Source organism: Hypanus sabinus, chromosome 7 (genome assembly GCF_030144855.1).
Source record: "Hypanus sabinus isolate sHypSab1 chromosome 7, sHypSab1.hap1, whole genome shotgun sequence".
NCBI lineage: Eukaryota > Metazoa > Chordata > Chondrichthyes > Myliobatiformes > Dasyatidae > Hypanus > Hypanus sabinus.
In genome coordinates, this window is record NC_082712.1 from 172,939,781 (window position 1) to 172,965,945 (window position 26,165).

Consider the following 26,165-nt stretch of genomic DNA (forward strand, 5'->3'; position numbering starts at 1 on the left):
TATTGAAGTCCTCCGTTACAATTACGTCATTACCCTTATTACATTGTTTTTCCATTATGGATTGTCCTGCATGTCTTTTTGCATTATGGATTGTAATATCTGTAATAGCAGATCGTTGTAATATAGGTTGTGAGATGCTGACTTGAAAACTGGATCAGGCTTGTACTTATAGTGTGGTATGGTTTCTTTTATGCGTTTGTATTTTAAAGCAAGGTTTTGGTGAATGATGTTTGCCACTTGATTGTGCCTGCGTAGGTAATCAGATTGAGTTAAACTGCTGCAGGAATCTGTAATGTGTTGGATTGTTTCTGGCTTCTCTAGGCCTTTTCTCTGTTTATTGTCTGGAATTTGTTGGTCTTTTATTATGTATTTTTGATATTTTTTGTGTTAACCACCAGGTCCTGGATTGCCACAACGACCTCTTCTGTTTCAGGGAAGAGGTCTCCAACTCTGGGACAGGAGTTTGAAGCATTCTTGTTGAAATCTAGTCTTCTCAGTCATGGGGATGTCTTTCATGAAAGGTCATGCTCTTCCCCTGGTTAACTTTTCTTCAGCAGTGATGATGTCTTCATTTTTCTGGGTTGTTTTAAGCTTGGTGGTGTGTACTTATTATCAGAATAGCACATGCTCACATGGAGTGCAGAATCCTGTGTCACAGTCCCAACCATTAATTCCCATTTTCTCCTAATTTCCTTTGATGGCAGCACACCTGGTTTTCATCAAGACCTGCAGTATAAAAACCCCGGCTTTGCACCCACTAGTTGCCAGATCGTTGGTTTTGCCAGTGTGGTAATTAACGTTTCCTGGCAGCTTAGGATTGTGTGTTCTAAGTTTTGCTTCAGTACGGGGATTTACCTGTGCAACTCAGTCTCTCCAAGTCAAGATAAGTTTTCTAAGTTCAACTCCAGTTCCGAGGTTTACCTGTGAAACTCCATCTCTCCATGCTAAGAAAAGTTTTGTCTGCTGCTTCCCTTTCTACGCTCCGTGTCAAGATCAATTCTGCCTGCCTTCTGATTTCCTGCACTCCCTCCTGTTTGCCGTTTAACGCTCATGCCCGCGTCTGCATCCTAACTCAATCTCTGTGCCTGTGTCCTGTGTTTGGGTTTGCCTCGTTCCTTGCAACATCCTGTTTTTGTTGTTGAAAATATATCCCTTGCTGCTTTATCTGACTGTTGTGTAAATTTTTTAAGTCTGATTTTTCTCGTCCACCTTCTGTCCTAGGTTGTATTAACCTGAGTGTGTTTGAGTGTACATGGTGTTTTCTAAAATCTGGCAGTTCTTTTTATTTTGTAAATCTTCCAGATTGATTTTGGTATAACAGAAAAAGTATGAGTATAGCAAAAGTGTTTTTTATGTAATTATTATTTCCTTTCTTTCTTTCTTTTAGCATAGTTTGGTTTCTTTTGCACGCTGGTTGTCTGCCCTGTTGGTGTGATTCTATAATGGTTACTGAGCATACCCACAAGAAAATGAATCTCATGGTTGTATATGGTGACATATCTGTACTTTGATAATAAACTTACTCTGAACATTGAAGCAGACAATGCATGTTTCTAATTTTTGATGAACATGTGACAAGTGAAGCTAACCTTTCTCTATTTTTCTTTACAGAAGCATTAGCAAACCATTTCTTTGTGTAATGTTTGACTGTGTTCGAGGAGTTATGAACCAGGGTCAAAAGGTGGTTTACAAAACTCCTTTGGAATATGATGGTCCATTAAATGGTTTGGAAAAGTATGCTGCTTTGAATACATATGTATATCATTACCTTAGCCTATATTTTAGTGAATGACATAGAGCATTTAAGAAACATTTAATTGATATAATTCAATTGGTTGTAAAATACTCATCACACATGTTGTAACATTATAGAACATGGAGTATTACATCACAGTACAGCTCCTTTGGTCTTCAATGTTATGCTGACCTTTTAACCTACTCTAATATTCATCTTTTTGCTACTGCTCTTAAAGCCAAGGACTTCAGTACTTTGTTATTCCTTTGCATCTGGGTTATGGAATTTCTCTCTTCTCCGTGGATTGTCAACTTGTCATGGTGAAGAAGCCTGTGTGGTCCTGAGATCCTGAGAGCGATGCCATCTGGAGCTATGTTCCCGGTAGGGTCACCCATTGCGGTAAGGTTTAAGGTGAGGTCCCTGACAAAAAATAATCCAACTAAGACCTCAATGGTGGAACAGGCGGACGAAGTTACTTCGAACTCAATGGCTGTGAAGGCGGATGAAGGATGCAACAAATCCATCAGCTCCAATCGTCGCAGTTTCCATGCCATTGGAATCAGTTGGCTGATTTGTGAAGTGTCATGTGCTTCTTCGAGTGCAACATCAAGTACACGTTAAACAAATACACGCACAGGCATCTTCACTCTGTGGAAACAGAACGAAGGCCATCATCCTCGATCTCGAGGGATAGCCATGATGATGATGGGATTTCTGTACTCACACAAAGTACATTGATGGTACAAAATAATGTACAGATCTTTTACTACAGCTTTATGTCACAGTTTCACAAGGGTAGCATGTCTTATGAGGATAGGTTGAGTAAGCCTGGGATTTTCTCTTTGCAGAGAAGGAGGATGAGAGGAGACTTGATAGAGGTGTACAAGATGATCAGAGGCAGAGACTTTTTCCTAAGGTGGAAAAGGCTAATATGAAGTGGCATAATTTTAAAGTGATTGGATGAATTATTAAGGGGATGTCAGAGGTAATTTTGACAAATTCCATAAAAGTGGTGTCACAAGTAGATAGGGTTGTAAAGAGAATTTTGGTACATTGGCCTTTATAAATCAAAGTATTGAGTATAAGAGTTGGAATGTTATGGTGAGGTTGTATAAGGCATTGGTGAGGCCGAATTTGGAGTATTGTGTGCAGTTTTGGTCACCAAATTACAGGAAGGATATTAATAAGGTTAAAAGAGTGCAGAGGTTTACAAGGATGTTGCTGGGACTTGAGAAACTGAGTTACAGAGAAAGGTTGAATAGGTTAGGACTTTATTCCCCGGACTGTAGAAGAACGAGTGGAGATTTGATAGAGATATATAAATTATGATGGGTATAGATAGAGTGAATGCAAGCAGACTTTTTTCCACTGAGGCTAGGGGAGAAAAAAAACCAGAGGACATGGGTTAAGGGTGAATGGGGAAAAGTTTAAAGGGAACATTAGAGGGGGGCTTCTTCACACAGAGAGTGGTGGGAGTGTGGAGTGAGCTGCCAGATGAAGTGGTAAATGCGGGCTCACTTTTAACTTTTATGAAAAACTTGGACTGGTACATAGATGAGAGTTGTATGGAGAGATCTGGTCCAGGTGCAAGTCAGTGGGACTAGGCAGAAAAATGGTTCGGCACAGCCAAGAAGGGCCAAAAGGCCTGTTTCTGTACTGTAATGTTCTATGGTTCTATGGTAAGCTCTTTTATCCAGAGAGTGGTAAGTATGTGGAATGTGCTACCAGGGGTGGTGCTAGAGACAGATACCTTAGGGGTATTTAAGAAGTTCTTAAATAGGCACATGGATGATGGAAAAATGGAGGGTGATAAGGAAGAGAAAGGTTAGATTGACCTTACAGTATGTTATCAGGTCGGCTCAGCATCATGGACTGAAGGGCCTGTACTGTGCTGTAGTGTCCAATGTTCTATTTGTAATTAAGATAGAAATCAGTCTCATGTAACTGAATGGAACGTAAGAATAGAACAAATATGAGCAGGAGTCGGCCATTTGTTCCTTTGAGACTGTTCCATCATTCATGATCTTATTTAATAATGATCTGGCCATGGACATAGCTCCATCTACCTGCTTTCTCTACATAACCCTTAATACCCGTGTGATGCAAAAGTCTATCTAACTGTGCCTTATATATATTTAATGAGGCAGCTTCACCTGCTTCCCTGGGCAGAGAACCCCGAAGCCCCCTCCCCCTCCCACTCCCCCATTCACACCCAGGCACTTCGGGATCTCAGACAGACTCTCTCTCACCAGTGAGGGAGAAGGAGATCACTCCTGCAAGAACGAGGGCAGGGGACCAGCAGCTCGCTGTTCCGGATGTTACTATCTTCCATATTGCTGCTCCAAGCTGCCTGCCTTGAGAACCAACAGTCTCTCACTCACCAGTGTGTGTGAGAGAGGTGTTGTGAAGATTGTAAAATCATTTACTTACTAATCATTTACTACGCAGTGAGTAGCACTGAAAGAACCACATCGAAATACCAGAATCTTATCTCTACTTCTGAAATTGATCTTATCGGTGTTAGTGGAATAAACTCCAGAGGTATAGAACAATGAACTTCAAGGCAGCTATGTAAATTCAAGTATATTTTTCTTCTTTAACCAGTTGCCATTCAGTGAAAATGAAACATTACCATTCAGTATGGATCAGATGGGCCAAAGGGCCTGTTTCTGTGCTTGTAGTATTCTATGACTCTATAATAACCCAAAAAGCACTGGAGAAACTCAGCAGGTCAGGCAGCATCTATGGAAAATAGTAAAGTTTCCACCCGAGACCCTTCTTCAGGAATGGAAAGGAAGGGTGAAGACACCAGAATAACATTGTGGAGGGAGGGGAATGAATTCAAGTGGGTTGGAAATGTAAAGTACTAGAGAAGGGATGTGATAAAACGAGTATGGACCATAGGAGAAAGGGAAGGAGGAGGGGGCTTCTGGTGAGTTGAAAGGCAGGTGAGAAGAGGTAGGAGGCATTCTATGGCTCTACTTAAACTGAACAACATGTAGCCTCAAGTTAAATAATAAATTTTTAATTTTTAAAACAACTTTAAAGTATTAGATAAAGTGAAGTATTACGTTAAAAAAATCCCAGAAGTGTTGATGGTGTCAATTTGTGATTACCTTTATAGGTATGAGACTTGGGAAATATGTACAGGGTTCCCAGAAAAATATAACTGGATGCAAATGAATGAACCCAGCCAAGAAGAAGTGGAGATGATAGATAAACATCACTTCCTTCAGTTCAAGGTGAGCTTGACTGAAATTCAGTTGTCAAATTTAACCTGACAAAGCTTTGATTGTGTTGTCAGAACTGAAAGCTCTCACCTCATTTAAAAGCCAAAGCCCCCTTGTGTGCAGAACTTGGATACCCCCAGAGGGGCTAGGGGAACTGAGAAATGGCCCATTCTCCACCATCAAGGACTGTATCAGTGGTCGTTGGTGTCATCTGAACCTGCCTTTATTGGATCTTCTGTGCTACCCTCCATCGAGATCAGGAGTCCGTAACCTTTTTTATGCCTTGGATCCTGACCTTTAACTGAGGGGTCTGTGGATTCCAGGTTGGGCTCGATGGACCCTTCAGAGCAGCAGTCTTTAGATTCCAGAGCAGGGGTCCATCAACCCCTCAGTTAATGGTAGGGGTCCATGACATAAACCAAGTTGGGAACCCCTGTTTAAGATACTGTTGTTGCTACTATTCTACTCTGGGTATTTCTGGCCCCAGTCCTCTGTACTAATGTTTCTACAGGCATTAAATATTTATGAAATGAAGAGAGATGTAGACCGAAAGACTGCTAGTAACTTTTACTCACTGTCAAGATGTCTGTACTCAAGGGTATGCAGTTAAAGTGAGATTGTGAAAGCACAAAAAAAATGTGCAAGTTTTTAACGCAGTGAGTGGCGGATGTTAGAAAGGCACTGCCGAAGTGCCTGTGATGCTGCTACAAGTAAGCTTTTCATTGCACTATGCATACATGTGCATTTGACAATAAATTCGATTTGGCAGTTAGAGTAGGCAACATCCAGGTGCATCTACTTCGTTCCCTCTCTAAAGTTTCTGCATTCTTCCTATAATGAAGTGACCAGAACTGAACACAATACTCCATGTGTGGTCTGACCAGAGTTTAATAGAGCCACAATATTAGTTCATGGCTGTTGAACTCAGTCCCCAGTCTAACGATCCTGGGGATCGACACACCATAATCTTTCTTAACTACCCTACCAATTGTGTGGCAACTTTGAGGGATCTGTGCATTTGGACCTCAAGATCCCTCTGTTCCTCCACACTGCTAAGAATCCTGCCATAAACTTTCTACTCTGCCTTCAAGTTTGACCTCCAAAGTGTTTCAATTCATACTTTTCTGTATTGAACTCCATCTGCCACTTCTCAGCCCAGCTCTGCATCTGCAAAACCTTTCTTATCCATGGACCTGTCTGATAGTCTATTAAAAGTTGTTATTTTACCTGCCTTAAGTACTTCCTCCGGTACCTCATTTAAAATGCACTCCAGCCTTTGTCTAAAAAAGTTATCCCTCAAGTGTTTATTAAATGTTTCCTCTCTCAACTTAAACCTGTCCCCTCTAATTCTTGATTCCCCAACCCTAGGAAAAAGACTGAGTGTCTTAACCCTGTCTATGTCCCTTATGATTTGGTACACGATTTTTCTTACCTTGCTTTGAAGGGTTAGTGTCGTAGCGAAGTGGTTAGTGCAGACGCTCTACATCACCACCAATTATCAATCTGGGTATGTTACTGTTGCTGGCTGTAAGGAGCTTGTACGCTCTTCCCGTGACCATGAAGATTTCCTCTGGGTGCTCGGGTTTCCTCCCACACTCCAAAGACGTACAGGTTAGGATTAGCGCCGGAAGCACAACAACACTTGTGGGCTGCCTCCAGCACAAACCTTTGATTGTGTTGGTCGTTGACGCAGAATGATGCATTTCATCATATGTTTCGATGTTTCCACGTTCATGGGTCAATTAAAAAGATAATCTTATATTTGAAAATCTTATCTTTAATCATATTAGAATATATGAGCTGTGCAAAACTCTTAGGTATGTATATATAGGGTGTCTAAGACATACACTACTGTATTTGTCAATGTGGAGGGGAGAGTGAGTTTATAAATCTGGTGGGAGCAAAGGATGTTGGGAATGGCAAGGTACAGAACCATGAGGGTGGTGTAGGACAGATGGTGAGAAGGAGTGCCAGGGTTGAGGGTGGCAGTGGTGCAGACACACCCAGCCCTAAGACACAAGGCTAGGTCATTTGATTTCAAACAATGGTTTATTGATCATTACAGAGTGTCACTTTGGTGCTTCCTGTTCCCTTCCTTCCTTCCCCTTTTTCCCACCAATTCCCCTCTCCCTGCCCTCTTCCTACTCTCAGTCAACAATAGAGACCCATATCAGAGTCAGGTTTATCATCCCTCACATTTGTCACGACATCTGTCTTTTTTTTGCAGCAGCAGTACAGGACAATACATAAAATTACAGTACAGTGCAAAAGCCTTGGGGGGAGGGGGAGTGAGAGTGTGTGTGTGTGTGTTTAAAACTTTTGCACAGTTATGTATAATCATTTAAATATCACTGACAAATAAATTATTCTTTTCATTATCTTATGGATTTGATTCTCCCTCTTTCTTATTTAACAAATAATTCTCTTCTATTCTCATTCCTTCTTTAAAAACAAACATAATTATTCTCATCTGCCATAGAGTTTGGAGTTGTTGTCTCCAGGTTTTCATTTGATTATCAAACTGCATCATTTTATGTCTTGACCTGCTGTTTGGCATCTTCTGCATTAGAAGCAACATTACTTTGTGGCATGTCCCATCGACTCTTACCGCTTTTTATCGATGCACCGTTCTGTCTGGATGCATAAGTTTTATGCAGCATCTATTCGGCACGTGACCTCCAGAAACTGCAGAGTTGTGGACACAGTTCAACACCTCACATAGACTCTATCTATAGTTGTTGCTACCCCAGTAAAGCAGCCAACAAAACCAAAACCTCCACCCACCCTAAACATTCTCTCTTCTCCCCTCTCCCATTGGGCAGTAGATAGAAAAGCTGAGAGCATGTATCACGAGGATCAAGGTCAGGTTTTATCCCACTGTTATCAGACAATTGAATGGATCTATTGTAAAATAAGATGGACTTTTGACCTCACAATCGACCTTGTTATGATCTTGCACTTTATCATTTACTACACTATTTCAGTAGCTCTTACACTTTACTCTGCATTGTTATTGTTTTACCTTATTCTAGCTCAATGCACTGTGTAATGAACTAATCTGTATGAACACTACACAAGACAAGCTGTACACTGTATTTGGTGCATGTGACTATAATATACCAGTACCAATATCTTCGAGTCTGTGAGTTCAGGCTAGGTTTTGGCCTACTACAACTCATGGTTCTGAGGAAAGCCACCATGTGTACTGTGTTAGCATGTTTCTGATTTCCAGACCGTACATTACGATGCAGATGTATAAGATCGGAAGGCGTAGGAGCAGAATTAGACCATTCAGTCCTATGAGACTGCTCCGCCATTCCATCATGAGTGATATTTTTTATCCTTTTCAACCCTATTCTCGTACTTTCTCCCCATAACCTTTGACACTCTTACTAAACTCTGTGGTGGTGTAGCAGTTAGCATTATGTTATTACAGCTGGGGATGTCGGAGTTCAGAGTTCAAATCTAGCATCCTCTGTCAGGAGAATGGAATGTCTGGGTTTTCTCTGGGTGCTCTGTTTTTCTCTCACAGTACGAAGATTTAACAGGTTAACTGGTCATTATAAATTGTCCCATGATTACGATAGGGTGAAACTGGAGGTTGTTGAGCAGTGTGGCTCAAAGGGCTGGAAGGGCCTGTTTCACTTGGTACAGGTCCACAATCCCTTATCCGAAATCCTTGGAGCCAGTTTTGTTTCTGAATTCAGAATTTTTCAGATTTCAGAATCCCTCCTTATTGGTTCCGGGACCCCCAGTGGAAACCAAAAAACACGTATGCTCAAGTCCCTTATTAACCTGTTGCAGTGTGGGTGGACTTTAGGACCAGTGGAACGCTGGACCTATGCACATCCTCCCGTATACTTTAAATCATCTCTAGATTACTTATAATACTGAATACAATGTATATGCTATGTAAATAGTTGTTATACTGTATTGTTTAGGGAATAATGACAGGAAAAAATTATTTCTAACAAAAACATTCAATAAAACATAAAAATATACAGCTTCAAACGAACCGAATCAAACACATGATAAATGACTTATTGGAATAAATGTAGAACGTCACTGTCACTATAAAACTTCAGTAACTCATCTTTCTGTTTCTTTAAATCATATACAGTGGTAGTTCTGACACCATATTCTTCAGTAAGATGCCGCACAGACACATCATGATCAAGCTTCTGCAATAACTCCACTTTCTGGTTATTGATAATAATAGATGCTTCCTCCTCTTTTTTTCATTGTTACCCATAAGGGTATCTGCAGCTCTTTTTGATATTTTCACAGTGAAATTAAACACAAAGTCAACAGTGAACACAAAATATCAGCGAACAGCAAGTGTACATGTAACCAGTACGAGCGCTGAGCCACAACTGACGCCTGGTGGCCTCTGCTAGTGCTGCCACGTCACACCTGAGTGACGTCAGCTGTTGGCGCAAAATGGTTTTCAAAGCTTTTCGGATTTCAGAATTTCAGATAAGGGATTGTTAACAGAGGTATTTAGGAAGAATTGAAAAGGTCGATGATGCCACAGGCTGTCAAAAGAACGTGAAGGCCTTTTGGCAAGGCCTTAGGATTCACCACTTGTGGTTTACTCAGATTTATTTGGAAAGCTTTGGCGGTTAGTTCAATTGGATCTGTGGTCCCATAAAGTGTCAATGTGTGGGATGAGTGTGAGTTATTGTTTGGACTGAGCGTGCGTGCTGGCTTTTGTCTTATTCCTGGGAATGAGATGGTTATGAGGAGTGTTTGACAGCTCTGGGCCTGTACTCAGTGGACTTTGAAAGAATGAGGGGAAATCTTATTGAAACCTATTGAATACTGAAAGGCTTGGATGGAGTGGACGTGGAGAGGATGTTTCCTACAGTGGGGCAGTCTAGGACCAGAGTGCACAGCCTCAAAATAGAAGTTCGTCCCTTTAGAACATAGATGAGGAAGAATTTCCTTAGCTAGAGGGTGGTAAATCTGTGGAATTCATTGCTGTAGATGGCTCTAGTGGCCAAGTAATTCGGTATATTTAAAGTGGAAATTGATTAGTAAGGGCTTCAAAAGGTATGGGGAAAAAGCAGGAGAATGGCGTTGAGAGGAATAATAAATCTGCCATGATGGAACGGCAGAGAAGACTCGTTGGGCCAAGTGGCCTAATTCTGCTTCTATGTTTTATGCCTTATGAATAGAATTTGTAAAATAAAACAAGGATTGAGTTGTTGTATTAAATCATGTAGGAAGAGGAAGTGAAAACAGGATGAACATCAGAATAAATGTGAGCTCAACATCTTCTGTTGTGCTTTGCAAATAGAATGATCCCCAAGTGGTCGTCTATCCTTCGGTTACCATCGAAAACAGGAGTGAGAATACTCTTCCGGCAAAAAAGGAGCAAAAGAAGTCCAAGGTTTCAGTGGGAATCTCAACGTGCTTTTCAGCTCACATATGGGTTGTTGCAAAGGTACTGAACTAATCAAATGAGTTACGTTGATGAAGCAGGTCTAAATCGAAAAAGAATGGTGTTTGTCACAAAGATAGGTAGTGTAACAGTATTACAGTGCCAGCAATGCTGGTTGATTTCCTGCCACTGTCTGTAAGGAGTTTGTACGTTCTCCCCATGACTACCTGTGTCTCCTCCGGGTGCCCTGGTTTCCTCCCACATTCTAAAGATGTATGGGTTAGTAGGTTGATTGGTCACCTGGGTGTGATTGGGCAACATGGACTTGTTTGCCAGGAGGTGCCTGTTACCATGCTGTGTCATTAAATAAGGTGGAAAACATATCTGAGGTAAAGGTTGGAAATAGCACATGAACCAGTTGAAATATTGTCACAAAAGAAATCTTGAGAGTTCAAAATTCCAAGTAATTTTATTATCAAAGTACATATATGTCACCAAATACACCCCTGAGATTCATTTTCTTGCCAGCATACTTAATAAATCCATAGGCCTGGATAATGGAGATCTTTCTGCTTCCCTTCTGCACTCCGTGTAGATACGCTCAATAGGCTTTACCCATGATAAGACACAGGAGCAGATCAATTTTGTGTTTATTTTATTAAGAATGGTCTTATTATCACCTATTCAAATGTCATAAGTTCACCAAAATTCTTTTTGCTTTTGCCTTTTGTGGTTCTTCCTGTTTTATGAAATGGATGCCAAGTCTGGAATAATTTTGTGTCGCGCTTACCCACAACTCTGCCTGGCCGTGAGTGATCAACAAATCCGACTGAAGAATGAGGACAACGTGGAGTTGGAAGGATACAAGTTAGCTGTGCAGAAAAGGTCACTAATTTATGACATGATACGCTTGCTGTGTAAATATGGTAAAACTCTGATAATCTACTTGCCAATTATTTGGAAGTCCCACTGATTTGGTCCCTGCTTTATGGGTGAGGTTTGCCCATTCACTTGAAACTCACTGGGATCCTAGATACTGCACCCCCCCCCCCCCCCACCAATGCAATTTATCTGGGTTCACATGAAACCCATCAGGCCCTGGTTCACTGGAAAATTTATTGTAATATCCCTTAATAGGAATAATATCCAATTGCCCAGTAAACCTTAAAGTGCGGATTCACTAAGTACTGAATGTTTTTCACATTCATTTAAGGGATGGAGGAGGTGTAAAAGGACTTGGGAGTCCTCGTGCAGGATTCTCTAGAAGTTAATTTGCAGGTTGAGTCAGTGATGAGGAAGGCAAATGCAATGTTAGGACATTTCAAAGAGGGCTAGGATAGAAAAGTAAGGATGTAATGCTGCGGCTTTATAAGGCATTGGTCAGACTACATTTAGAGTACTGTGAGTAGTTTTGGGTCCCATATCTAAGATATCTAAGTTGTGTTGGCATTGGAGAGGGTCTAGAGGAGGTTCATGAGATTGATATTGAAAATGAAAAAAATAGTGTATGAGAAATGTTCATGGCTCTGGGCCTGTACTCGCTGGAGTTCAGATGAATGAGAGAGTTTCTTATTGAAACCTATTAAATATTGAAAGGTTTAGATGGAATGGATGTGGAGAGGATGTTTTCAATAGTGGGTGAGTCTCATAACACTATGATGTCCATTTAGAACAGAGATGAGGAAGAATTTATTTAGCCCGAAGGTGGTGAAGCTGTCGAGGTGAATTCATTAGGTGTATTTAAAGCGGAGGTTGATAGGTTCTTGATTAGTAAGGGTGTCAAAAGTTATGGGGAGTAGTCTGGAGAATGGGGTTGACAGAGATAATAAGTCAGCTATAGTGGAATGGCCTAATTCTACTCCTTTGTCTTATGGTCTTATGGATGTTAGTATTTCAGTGGAGTAAAGGAAATTCCAGTGGCATGAGAGAGGAACTGGTCAAGGTTGACTGGAAAGGGACACTAGTGGGAAGGACGGCAGAGCAGCAGTGGCTGGAGTTTATGCGAGAAGTGAGGAAGGTGCAAGACAGATATATTCCAAAGAAGAAGAAATTTTCGAGTGGGAAAAGGATGCAACCGTGGCTGACAAGAGAAGTCAAAGCCAAAGTCAAAACAAAGCAGAGGGCATACAAAGAAGCAAAAATTAGTGGGAAGTCAGAGGATTGGGAAGCTTTTAAAAGCTTACAAAAGGAAACTAAGAAGGTCATTAAGAGGTAAAAGATGAACTATGAAAGGAAGCTAGCAAATAATATCAAGTATAATCAAGCTTTTTCAAGTATATAAAGAGTAAAAGACAGGTGAGAGTAGATATAGGACCAATAGAAAATGATGCTGGAGAAATTGTAATGGGAGATAAGGAGATGGTGGAGGAACTGAACTAGTATTTTGCATCAGTCTTCACTGAAGAAGAGATCAGCAATATACCAGACATTCAAGGGTGTCAGGGAAGAGATATATGCACAGTTACAATTACAACAGAGAAAGTACTCAGGAAGCTGAATAGTCTAAGGGTAGATAAGTCTCCTGGACCAGATGGAATGCACCCTTGTGTTCTGAAGGAAGTAGCAGTGGAGGTTGCGGAGGCATTAGCAATGATCTTTCAAAAGTCGATAGATTCTGGCCTGGTTCCGGAGGACTGGAAGATTGCAAATGTCACTCTGCTATTTAAGAAGGGGGCAAGGAAGCAAAAAGGAAATTATAGACCTGTTAGCTTGACATCGGTGGTTGGGAATTGTTGGAGTCGATTGTCAAGGATGAGGTTACGGAGTACCTGGAGGCATATGACAAGATAGGCAGAACTCAGCATGGTTTCCTTAAAGGAAAATCCTGCCTGACAAACCTAGTGCAATTTTTTGAGGAAATTAAAAGTAGGCTAGACAAGGGAGATGCAGTGGATGTTGTGTGTTTGAATTTTCAGAAGGCCTTTGACAAGGTGCCACACATGAGACTGCTAAACAAGATAAGAGCCCATAAAATTACGGGAAAGTTACATACGTGGATAGAGCGTTGGTTGATTGGCAGGAAACAGAGAGTGGGAATAAACGGAACCCATTCTGGTTGGCTGCTGGTTACCAGTGGTGTTCCACAGGGGTCCGTGTTAGGGCCACTTCTTTTTACATTGTATATCAACGATTTGGATTATGGAATAGATGGCTTTGTAGCTAAGTTTGCTGATGATACAAAGATAGGTGGAGGGGCCGGTAGTGCTGAGGAAACAGAGTCTGCAGAGAGACTTGGATAGATTGGGGGAATGGGCAAAGAAGTGGCAAATGAATTACAATGTCGGAAAGTGTACGGTCATGCACTCTGGTAGAAGAAATAAACGGGCAGACTATTATTTAAACGGGGAGAGAATTCAAAGTTCTGAGATGCAACGGGACTTGGGAGTCCTTGTGCAGGATACCCTTAAGGTTAACCTCCAGGTTGAGTCGGTGGTGAAGAAGGCGAATGCAATGTTGGCATTTATTTCTAGAGTATAGGAGCAGGGATGTGATGTTGAGATTCTATAAGGCACTGGTAAGACCTCACTTGGAATACTGTGTGCAGTTTTGGGCTCCTTATTTAAGAAAGGATGTGCTGACATTGGAGAGGGTTCAGAGAAGATTCACTAGAATGATTCCGGGAATGAGAGGGTTAACATATGAGGAACATTTGACCGCTCTTGGACTGTACTCCTTGGAGTTTAGAAGAATGAGGAGGAACCTCATAGAAACATTTCTAATGTTGCAAAGCATGGACAGAATGGTTATAGCAAAGTCGTTTCCCATGGTGGGGGAGTCTAGTACGAGAGGACATGACTTGAGGATTGCGAGGCGCCCATTCAGAATAGAGATGCGAAAAAAAATTTTTAGCCAGAGGGTGGTGAATCTATGAAATTTGTTGTCACAGGTGGCAGTGGAGGCCAAGTCATTGGGTGTATTTAAGGCAGAGATTGATAGGTATCTGAGTAGTCAGGGCATCAAGGGTTATGGTGAGAAGGTGGGGTAATGGGACTAAAGGGGAGATCGGATCAGCTCATGATGAAATGGCAGAGCAGACACGATGGGCTGAATGGCCAACTTCTGTTCCTTTGTCTTATGGTCTTATGTTGCCTTCACAGGCTGAGCCAGCTTTTAATTCTCTAACCATACTCGCCCTTGAGAAGGAGGTCATTTCTTGAACCACTACAGTCTTTGAGGTGTGGGTTTATGGATTATTGGAATTTTGCTATACATGCCTAGACTATAAACCTATTCAATAGCATCTATTTCTTTGAAACTGGGCAAACAAATTATCTTTTTTAATCTTTAGCAATTTTTTGAAATCTAAAACTTGGAATTATGTTTCTTGCTGGTAAAATTATGATGATAATAGGATTATGGAGGTCAAGGCACCTCTGCCTGTAATTAAGCAAAAGGAATACAACACAACACAATACAATTCCAATAAAGCACCGTTTCACTATTTGGACATCCCAGTGATTAAGTATTTGCCTCAGTATTTAACATTTGCCACTCTCCCTGCCCAGTCATCAGGGTATCAATTCCATGGCTCCAGTGCCCCCAGTTCCCAATCCCCTGTACGTGAGCAGGGTCTTCATTTCCCATAGACCCTGTCCACTCTCTCTGGATCTTGCTCTCCCTTTAAACTTGAGTAACATACACAAAATGCTTGAGGAACTCAGCAGGTCAGGCAGCATCTACAGAGGGGAATAAACAGTTGATGTTCTGGGCCAAGATCCTTCATCAGGTCTGGGAAGGAAGGGGTAAGAAAGGGTGGGGCAGGAGGAAGAAGTACAAGCTGGCAGGTGAGACCTGGTGAGGGGGAAAGTGGCTTGGGGGAATGAAATGAGATGCTGGAAGGTGATAGGTAGAAAAGATCACGATTTGAAGAAGAGTGAATCTGATAAGAGAGGAGAGATTTATAGACTGTGGTGGAAAATGAACCCAGTTCACTGGTACTGTAAAGTAGTGTGCTAACCATTATACTACTGTGCTGCCCCAAAAGATGTCATAAACGAAGATTTGTCACATATACATCGCTTCATGCAACGAAATGCATAGATTACAAACAATCAAATCAGCGAGGATATCTTAAGTGTTACAGATTGCAAATGTTTATTTTTATATGCTAGACACTGCTACATTCTTTAATGCAGTTTTCCAATCTGCCCCACACAACCTTCGTTTCACTGCTTCATAACTTCCTTTGTTTAGATTGGAAAGCTTGGTGTCAGAATGAACCACCTCACTTTTGAACTTGTGAAAATATTCTCTTTCATTTATTCTTGAGCAGGGTGACATTGATAAAATACCACACATTTAACTAATCCATAATTGGCCTGACGAGGCAATGGGAGTGATGGACACTCAACATCAGTAAGACCAAGGAATTGATTGTGGACTTCAGGAAGGGAAAGTTGAGGGATCAGCAGTAGAAAAGGGAGAACAGTTTCAAATTCCTGGGTGTCAACATCTCTGAAGATCTATCCTGGGCAAAACAGATTGATGCAATTACAAAGAAGGCATGATAGTGACTATATTTCATTCAGAATTTGAAAAGGTCTTGTATGTTACCAAAGACTCTAGCAAATCTCTACAGATGGACTGAGGAGAGCATCCAAACTGATGGCATCAGTTTGGTATGTGGGAGGGGTAGGCATCATGCAGGATCGAAAAAATCTGCAGATGGTTGCAAACTGAGTCATCTCCACCATGGGCACTCACCTTCTTGGCATCAAGGACATCTTCAAAAGACAATACCTCAAAAAGGTGGCATTCATCATTAAGGACCCAATGACCCAAGACATGCTGTCTTTGTATTACGACCATCAGAGAGAAGAGGTACAAGAGCCAGGAAATCCACGCTCAACAGTTCAGGGCCAGCTTCTTCCCCTCCGGCAACAGGTTTCTGAACAATGAACCCACAGATAAACAATACCTTCTCACTATTTTTGCTCTCTTTTTGCACTCTTCTTTATTTATATATTGTAATTTGGAGCATTTTTTATGTATTACACTGTACTGCTGTTGCAAAACAACATACAGTATGTCACGACATACAGTATGTCAGTCATAATAAACCTGATCCTGATACGCATTTGAAATATTCAGTTCCATTAATGTTAACAGAGTCACACATCAGGTTAAGGCCAATGTGCCTGCCCTGTTACTGCCCAAAATAAATCTCTGCCCGTTGAATTCTACTTCAGAAATAGGTGTTGTATATTTTTCCTCTGAATTTTTAGTTCACTAGATTCCCTGTGGTCTTGCAAGTCAGATGAACTCCACTATATGGCACAGATTTTCATCCATTCTTTCATTTTTATTTTGTTTTCACAGGATGAAACGGAGTCCACAGCAACTGTGGGGGTTCAACACAGCTGGGAACATTTACTCGATGGTTTGTGTTTTGTTTATTGCTTTGAAATAAATTCTTTAGATGAAGAATATTCCTGCCGCTGTCCGCTGTCTGTAAGAAGTTTGTATGTTCTTCCCGTGACCGTGTGGGTTTCCTTTGGGTGCTCGGGTTTCCTCCCACGGTTCAAAGACGTACTGGTTGGTAGGTTAATTGGTCATTGTAAATTGTCCCATGATTAGACCTGGATTAAATCGGGGGAGTTACTAGGCTGCAGGGCTTGAAGGGCTGGAGGGACCTATTCTGTGGATATCTCAATAAAAAAATTCTAACCACTGTGGCAGATTTTCTCACAGGACCATGTTTATCATCATTAACTACAGAGAAACTATGATGTCAGATGCATAAACAATTTCAATATGAACCAACAAAAAAAATCCAATTCCATGCTTTTAAACATTGGTACAATGCTTACGTATTTTGTTAACTTTGAATATATGTTTGTGCACTGGAAGTAAGGCATCACTGGAAGTATCGTGAGCAGATTTGGTCCTCTTATCTATTATCTGTTGGAGAGGGTTCAGAAGAGGTTCACGAGAGAGACGGTTCAAAGAAGGTTTGTGAGAATGATCCTTGAACTGAAATGGTTACTATATGATGGCTCTGGGCTTGTATTCCCTGGAATAAAGAAGAATGAGGAGGGAATCTCATTGAAACGCATCAAATGTTGAAAGGTGTTAATAGAGTGGATGTATACAGGAAGTTGTTTTAGAGTGTTGAATCTGTGGAATTCATTGTCACAGGCAGCTGTGGAGGCCAATTCATTGGATATATTTAAGGCAGAGGTTAATCAATTCTTGATTAATCAGGGTATGGAGGGTTATGGGGAGAAAGCAGGGGATTGGGGCAGATGGGAAAATAGATCAGCCGTGATGAAATATTGGAACAGACTCAATGGACCAAATGGCCTAATTCTGCTCCTATATCTTATGGTCTTATGGAGCATTGGTCACCTACCCAAAGGCAAGGCATCGATATGCAAGGTAATGCTGCAGCTCTATAAAGCCCTGTTTAGACCACACACAGAATTAGTTTTCATTTCTGATCGCCTCATTATAGGAAGAATGTGGAAACTTGACAAAGGGTGCAGAGGAGATTTACCAGGATGCAAGCAACACACAAAAAATGCTAGAGAAACTCAGCAGGCCAGGCAGCATCTGTGGAAAAGAGAATTGTTGAGTTTCTGGCCAAAACCCTTCTTTGTGTGTGTTGCTTGGACTTCCATCATCTGCAGATTTTCTCCTGTTTGTGATTGGTTCACCAGGATGCTGCCTGGACTGGAAGGCATGTCTATTTTGAATAAGCTTGGGCTTTTTCTCTTTGGAGTGAAGGAGATTGAGAGATGACTTGATAGAGGTGCACAAGATGATAAGAGGCAGGTCAAGTAGATAGCCAGGGACGTTTTCCTGGGGTGGAAATGGCTAATATAACCGAGCATAATTTTTATACTGATTGGCGGAATGTTAAGGGAGGATGTCAGAGGTAGTGATTTTACACAGAGAGTGGTAGGTGCATGGAATACATGCTAGGATGGTGGTAGAGGCAGATACATTAGGGACTTTTCAGATAGGCACGTGGATGATAGAAAACTGGAGGGCTAGATTGATCTTAGAGTAGGTAAGAAGGTCGGCACAACATTGTGCTGTAATGTGTTCTATGTTCTGTGATTGGAAGAGTAAAGGGTAAATTTGCAAGGATTTTGCCAAGACTTCAGGATCTTAGTCATTAGGAAAGGTTGAATAGATTAGGATTTTATTCCCTAGAATGTATGGGAATGAAGGGAGATTTGCTAGATGTTTTTAAAATTATGAGGGGTATAGACAGCATAAATGCAAGCAGGCTTTTTCCACTGAGGTGGATGAGACTTGAACTAAAGGTCATAAGTTAAGTATGAAAGATTAAATATTTAAGGAGAAACTGAGTGGAACTTCTTCATTCAGAGGGTGGTGTGAGCATGGAAAAGGCTGCCAGCGGATGTAATGAATGTGGGTTCAATCGTAACAGTTAAGAGAAGTTTTACATGGACGGGAGGGGTATGGAGGTCTACAGTCTCGGTGTGGGTCTATAAGACTAGGTTAGGCACAGACTTGATGGGTTGTAGTGCTCTGTGACTATGATTTTCTTTGCAATTTATAAAATCCCTTTTCAGCATCTAGCTATTGCTTGCAAGACACACATTTACTCCCTTTCCATAATTGCACACAAAAAGGTGGTGATGAACCATCTCCTTAAACCTCTGCAGTCCTTCAAGTGAAGTTCCTCTCACAATTCTGTTGGGGAGAGTTTTGGGATTTAAAGGAGGAGGAAAGGTCTGTAATACATTTGACTAAGGAATTCAACAAGTCAGCCAGCATCTATGGAAATAATAAACAGTTGATGTTTTGGGCTGAAATCTTTCATCAGACGTCTTTATGTAAGGTCTCAGTCTAAAATGTCAATTGTTTAGTTCATTCCATTCTATAGATGCTGCCTGACCTGTTGAGAACCTACAAAACATAAAAAATAGGAGCAGGAGTAGGCCATCTGGCCCAGCGAGCCTGCTCCGCCATTCAATAAGATCATGGCTGATCTGACCATGGACTCATCTCCACCTACCTGCCTTTTCCCCATAACCCTTAATTCCCCTACCTCTGGCATTTTGTATGTGTTGTCCTGGATTTCCAGTATCTGCAGAATGTCACATTCACATTTGAGTGAGACATTTTGAAGGGGCCCTGGAGGCTGTGGTGTTTCCCTGCACCTGCTGCCCTTGTCCTTGGTGGTAAAAGTTTTAGATGATTAGATGGAATGAGTTACAGCAGTGCATTTTGTAAATACTACTTACAACATTTGCAAGATGAACTGGATTGAAAACATCATTGCTGATCAGAATTTAGTATCTGACTAATTCCAATGGTAATGGTATTGGAATTTCCGAGGCATAGAGTCATAGAGCACTAAATGGTGGAGCAGACTTGATGGGCCAAATGGCCGACTTCTGCTCCTTTGTCTTATGGTCTACAGCACAGAAACAGCCCCTTCAACCCATCTAGTCCATGCCAAATTATTATTTTGCCTAATCCCATCGATGTGGACTTGGACCAAAGTTCTCCATATCCCTCCCATCCATGTAGTTATCCAAAATACTCTTAAATGTTGAAATCAAACCCAAATATACCACTTCCACTAGCAGCTTGTTCTGCACTCTCACCATCCCCTGAGAGAAGAAGATCCCCCCATGTTCCCTTTAAACATTTCACCTAACACCTTTAACCCATAACCTCTAGTTTTAGTCTCACCCAAACTCAGTGGAAAAAATTTGCTTGCATTTACCCAACACCCCTCATAATTTTGTATGCCTATATCAAATCTCAACTCATTCTTCTATGCTCTAGGGAATAAAGTCCTAACCTATTCAAAAGTTCCTTGTAACTTCATGGTGGCAACATCCTTGTAGATATTGTTGATAGGAATTCAGTGTCTTGACTAATTCCAGTGGCATTGGTTTATTTTTTTCACGTGTACTAAGCTTCTGAAAACCAAGTCCAGCTCCTGGCTTTCACCTGTAGCTTAGCTACTAAGCCTGGCGGAACCATTACAACTGACAGGAGAGGGGGCAAAGGCGGGTTTTAATGCATTAAATCCAGTCACTTCAGGCAGATGGGACTCATCGGCCGTGGTTGGCAGCTCATTTTGGGGATAGAAAACTCTGATCTCAAACCCCTGCTGCCTTGTGGCTATAACCACGCATATGGAAGGTTTTGGGAGTAAACCATGAGGGAAATATCTGGAGCTGGAGTCCCTAAGGCAGTCCTACATTGAGTTCAATGCTGACTGGCAACTCCTGCAACACTGCTGGTACCAAATTGTATCGGTCTCTGCCATTCCATTGGGTTCATCACGTGTGTGGAGAGGGGGAGCCTGCTACATAGGCAACAGCTTGCTCTCCATATTGTACTGCCCAGGTTTGCCTATCTAACCAACTAGGATGCAACATCCATGGTTGACCCTGACTGATGGAGGCCTCAAATGTACCAAGATGCAGTGAAAAGCTTGTCTTGGATACAGTTCATACATCATTGCATGGCACACTGAGCTTGAACAAAGTAAAACAATGTCAATGCAGAATAAAGTGTAAAAGCTACTGAAAATGTGCAGTGCAGGTAGGAAATAAAGTACAAGATCATAATGAGGTAGATTATGGTTTGATTGATTTCATTATTTCTATTTTAACATCTTGATATATTACAACTGTGTGAGTAGATGGTCCAGTTAGTTCCTCCTTGAATCTCTTTCTACACTGTGTCGCTTTATGGCTAAGTAGGCATCATGAGCCTTTTCTGTTAACCAGAATGTGATGGAGACCAAGCTGGTTGGCCAATGTTGGCACTTTATTTCAGTGACCCCCATAATGAAGAGTAACATTTACAAAATGCTGGAGGAGCTCAGCAGGTCAGGAAGCACCTATGGAGGGGAATAAACAGTCAACATTTCAGGCTGAGATCCTTCATCAGGATTGGAAAGGGAGGGGGAAGAGGCCAAAATTAGAAGGTGGGTGGAGGGGAAGGAGTATAAACTGGAGCGTGAGTAGGGATGAAGTGACAAGGTGGGAGATGATAGGTGGAAAAGGTTAATGAAGGAGGAATCTAATAGGAGAGGAGGGTGGAGCATGGGAGAAAGGGAAAGAGGACGGGCGCCAGAGAGAGGTAATGGGCAGGTGTGGAGAAGAGAAAGGGTAAGGGGGATGAAGAAAGAATGAAGAGGCAGGGGGAGAAATTACTGGAAGCTAGGGAAATTATTCATGTTGTCAGGTTGGAGGCTACCCAGATGGAATATCCTGAGTCACTCCCATGATGAACATCATATTCCATGAGGAATTATGACTGTGATATGTTGCACTTGTCTCTACATGAAGGGTGTGTTTCCTGTGGTGTACTAAAGATCTATTAAATTGGGGTCAAGAGAAAGCATATGTTAACTCTATATTAGTTCAGAAGACTGTGAAGATAGGCACTGATCTCAAAAGCTCTGCTAAAGACGTACAGGGAGCTAGTGCGTGATTTGTGAATGGACCCTTCCAAAAATATTTTATTGAGCAAAAGGTGTTGAACAGAAAGTAGATTCCAAAGTAATTGAGGAGTCTCGTAAATGTCCCTAACATCTCTGCCTCTACCACAACCCCTGGCAACGTGTTCCATAAACCCATCATTTACTGTGTAAAAAAACAGTTAATTCTGACATCTCCCCTACCCTTTCCTTGAAATGCCTTAAAGTTATGCCTCCTTGTATTGGCCACTTCTGTGCTGGGAAAAAGTCTCTAGCTATCTACTTAATTTATGCCTCTTATCATCTTGTACGCCACATCTCTCATCCTTCTTCATTCCAAAGAGAAAAGTGCTAGCTTGCTGAACTTATTCTCATAAAACATGCTCTCTAATCCAGGCACCATCTTCGTAAATCTTCTCTGCACCTTCTAAACCTTACACGTCCTTTGTATAATGAGGTGATCAGAAGTGAACAGAATACTTCAAGTGTGGTCTAATCAGGGTTTTGTAGAGCTGCAACATTACCTCATAGATTTTTGAAGCTATACGTTTTTTTCTCCCCATTCCTCCTCTTTCTATTCCCCACTCTGGCCTCCTTTTCTCTCCTGCCTATCACCTCCTCTTGGGTCCCCGACTCCTTCCCTTTCTCCCAAGGTCCATTCTCCTCTCCCATCAAGTTCCTTCCTCTCCAGCCCTTTACCTTTCCAACCCACCTGGCTTCACCTATCACCTTTGAGCTATCCTTGTTTGCTCCTCTCACTTTTTTATTCTGACATCTTTCTCCTTATTTTCCAGTCCTGAAGAAGGGCCTCAGCCTGAAATATCAACTGTTTATTCATTTCCATAGATGCTGCCTGACTTGCTGAGTTTCTCCACATTTTGTGTGTGTTGCTGTGAAGTGTGTTGGCTATTGTTCACTAACACGGCAGTATCTTTTTGAATGTAATGGGTCAGAATCTTATGGGAAGATGTGAACTGCCAACATAACTATGCCCAAGTGCTATCAAAGTTATAATTCTAAAACAAATGGAAACTCCAGACTTGCTGAGATTTTTCATTGCAATAAATGGAATGAACACAAAAGATTCTGCAGATGCTGGAAATCCAGAACAACACACACAAATGCTGGTGAAACTCAGGTCATGCAACATCTATGAAGAGGAATAGACCATCGATGATTCAGGCTTACACTCTTCATCAGGTCACGATGAATGCTCTGGGCCTGAAAGGTTGACTATTTATTCCTCTCCATAAATACTCCCTGAACTGCTGAATTCCTCCAGCAACTTGTGTGTGTTGAAGTGAAATAAAGAACTTTATTATCTACACAAAATAAAGTTAAGTAAATATTGTGGAAAAAAGAAAAGAGATTCTGCAGATGCTGGAAATCCAGAGCAGCACACACAAAGCGCTGGAGGAATTTAGCAGGTCAGGCAGCATCTATGGAGCGGAAAAAAAACAGTTGATGTTTTGGGCTGAGGCCCTGCATCTGGACCTGATGAAGTGCCTTGGCCTGAAATCTCCTGTCTTGATGAATGGTCTGGACCTGAAACATCTACTATTTATTCACCTCCATAGATGCTACCTAATCTGTTGAGTTCCTCCAGCATTTTTTGTGTGTTGAAGTGGAATAAAGACCTTTATTGTCTACACTGAATAAAGTCAACCTTTTGTTCCAATGAGCCCCAGTGACAGCATTGTTGCCTCATATTGTTAATTCAAATTTGGCAGTGGTATTTAAATCTTTGTTGACTGTATCTGTGCAATACTGCCGGAATGCTGCACTGTAGGACATGACATTGCTGCAGAGAGGTTTTAGATCACGGCTTTGTTAACCCTTGAAGTTGGAATTTAAAGATTCCTTTGCACTGGGGGATGGGGGCTGTTGCCCCTGAGGCTCGCCTGGCATTTATCTCTCAATCAACATTACAAAAGCAATGCAATTAACTATTTATGGCGCATGCTAGGAATTGTTCACTTTCTCAGTGTTACAGAACAAGACAACACTGTTTCATTGGGAATGAAACACTTAAGGAATTCTAAGATTATGGAAGGTGCTAAATTAATATCAATTCTTCCTTCCTACATGACGCAATTCTGTAGGCAAAATCCTGTGGGCTTGTTTAAAGATGTATGGAATGGATGATCTTTCTCTTCTCATTGCTACCATCAGGGAGGAGGTGGAGAAGGTACAGGATGTTGAAGCCACACACTCAATGCTTTAGGAACAGCTTCTTCCCCTCCATTGTCAGATTTCAGAATGGCCCTTGAACTCATGAACACTACCTCACTATTTTTGCTCTCTCTTTGCTCTACTATTTATTTTATTTAAAGATATAGTGTGGAACAGGCCTTTCTGCCCCAACGAACCACTCCGCCCAACCACCCAGCTTTTTAACCCTAGCCTTATCACAGAACAATTTACAATGAACAATTAACCTACTACTTTACTAATCTTTGGGCTGTGTGCACCCAGAGGAAACACATGCGTTTGCGGAGAGATCATACCAACTCCTTACAGGTGGCATCGGAATTGAACTCTGAACTCCGATGCCCCGAGACGTAATAGCATTGTACTAACCGTTACACCACCGTGGTGCCCTACTTATTTAATTTAACTTTTAACTATATATTTCTTATTGTAATTTATAGATTTTTGTGCATTGCACTGTATTACTGCTGCAAAACAGCAAATTTCACGACATATGTCAGTGACAGTAAACCTAATTCTGATTCTGATTCCTGAGAAAGTATTTTCATCACTGTGTTCTGCTGTGCTGTAATTCTACGGATGTGATAACCTCCCTGCTGCTCCTTTCATCTTCTTTTGTTCATCTCTCTACAGGCTTATCCCAAAATGGTTCTCACATATCTGGGGGATTTGAAAATGAGGGCAGACGAAGAGTGTACAGAGCACCAGGTACGTTTTGAGTTCTGCTCCCCAAACAGGGAGGGGTGCAATTCTGAAGGAGAGAAGAGGTTTAGGAAAAGGAGGCAAATTACATGGAAGATCATAAAGTGAGAACAAGTGTGCATTTTTGTAAATTCAGCCTGATTTTCTGTATGAATTATATTTGTGGATTCAGCTGTGGGTGATGAATAAAATATCTTACAACATATAAATAGGAGCTGAAAGGAAGGTTAAAATATAATGATTTTAACTAAAAACAGCATTATGCAGAAATGTGAAATTAAAAAATATTCAGCAGGTTATAAGGAGAGGGAAAGATTTTTTTCAGGTTGATAATATCTCATTTCCTTTTCTGACTATTAAGCTGCAATATTGAATCAAACTCTGTCTGTCCATGGACGCTGCTTGACTGCTGAGTATTTCCAGAATTACCAGTCCTTATAATAATAATTAGTGTGTTTGAAAGAGGCATGTGGAGGTTTTCATCAGTGTGTAATCCTGTGGTGGCTGACTGTAGGTTTTAAATTGGCAACAAGAAATACAGTTAAGATAGAAACACAAGAGATTCTGCAGATGCTGGAAATCCAGAGTAACACACACAAAATTTGGAGGAACTCAGCAGGTCAGGCAGCATCTATAGAAAGAAATAAACAATTGACGTTTTGGGCTGAGACCCTTCATCGCTGGTTAAGATATAATATGTTACTCATGAATACAAACATGTAAGGGAGTGTGGCTCGTAGCTCGATGTTGGGAAATTCAGTGGCGCTTTAGGTCTGAAGAAAGCTTGCAGGTTTGAAGAAATGCATGGGTCCAGGGGTTACAGAGGGGTTGGTTTAGGGGAAGAGGTCTGAATGTATTGGGAAAGCCTAGGGATTGTACTGGTGTCAAAGTCTATGTACAGGTAGTGAGCTGCCAGTGATCTGTAGGTCTGTTAAAATGGTTGCCTATGTACATTTTCTTTAAGTAAAATAAATCGATGATTTTAAACAATATATTTGGGTTGTACAGTTACAATATTCACCAAAGTCAGCTAAAACTAGAAAACATGGTTTCAAGTGACTTAAGAGAAGGTGTCAAATGCTGCCAAATATCTTGTATAATAAAGAGACTAAGAATGCACTGTCTTTTTTTAAAAAAAATAAGTCTTGTAATAATGTCAATAGATGTTGCTTTAATCAAGTTTCTTTTCTATAAGAAATAGTTAGGATTTCTGATGAGCACATGTCATAAGGAATGTCTCCTGAGGAAGGGTCCTAGCCCAAATTGTTGATTCCTCTCCACAGATGCTTAACCTGCAGTGTTCCTCCAAAATTTTGTATGTGATGTTAAGGAATGTTAGTTTGTCTAGTTAGTCTCCAAATTCATGTCTGATATGTTGACCATACAGACAGCGACATATTAGAATAGGAGTGATACCTTACACAATGCATTAATTGATGCGTATGTTGTTAAAAAAATTATGGCTTATTTGAATTTCGAATGGTG

At 41.2% G+C, this 26,165-nt stretch overlaps 1 protein-coding gene across 9 annotated transcripts in view; it reads left to right on the top strand.

The window, feature by feature from the left end:
* Positions 1 to 26,165, top strand: part of LOC132397404 (doublecortin domain-containing protein 1-like) — a 544,514-nt gene that overhangs the window by 261,341 nt on the left and 257,008 nt on the right. For all 9 annotated transcript variants that reach the window (XM_059976139.1, XM_059976134.1, XM_059976131.1 and 6 more), the window contains 6 exons: positions 1,612 to 1,734; positions 4,860 to 4,977; positions 10,265 to 10,411; positions 11,112 to 11,233; positions 16,667 to 16,727; positions 24,612 to 24,686. In XM_059976139.1, the coding sequence (XP_059832122.1) occupies positions 1,612 to 1,734; positions 4,860 to 4,977; positions 10,265 to 10,411; positions 11,112 to 11,233; positions 16,667 to 16,727; positions 24,612 to 24,686 (646 nt within the window). The remainder of the gene's footprint in view (positions 1 to 1,611; positions 1,735 to 4,859; positions 4,978 to 10,264; positions 10,412 to 11,111; positions 11,234 to 16,666; positions 16,728 to 24,611; positions 24,687 to 26,165) is intronic.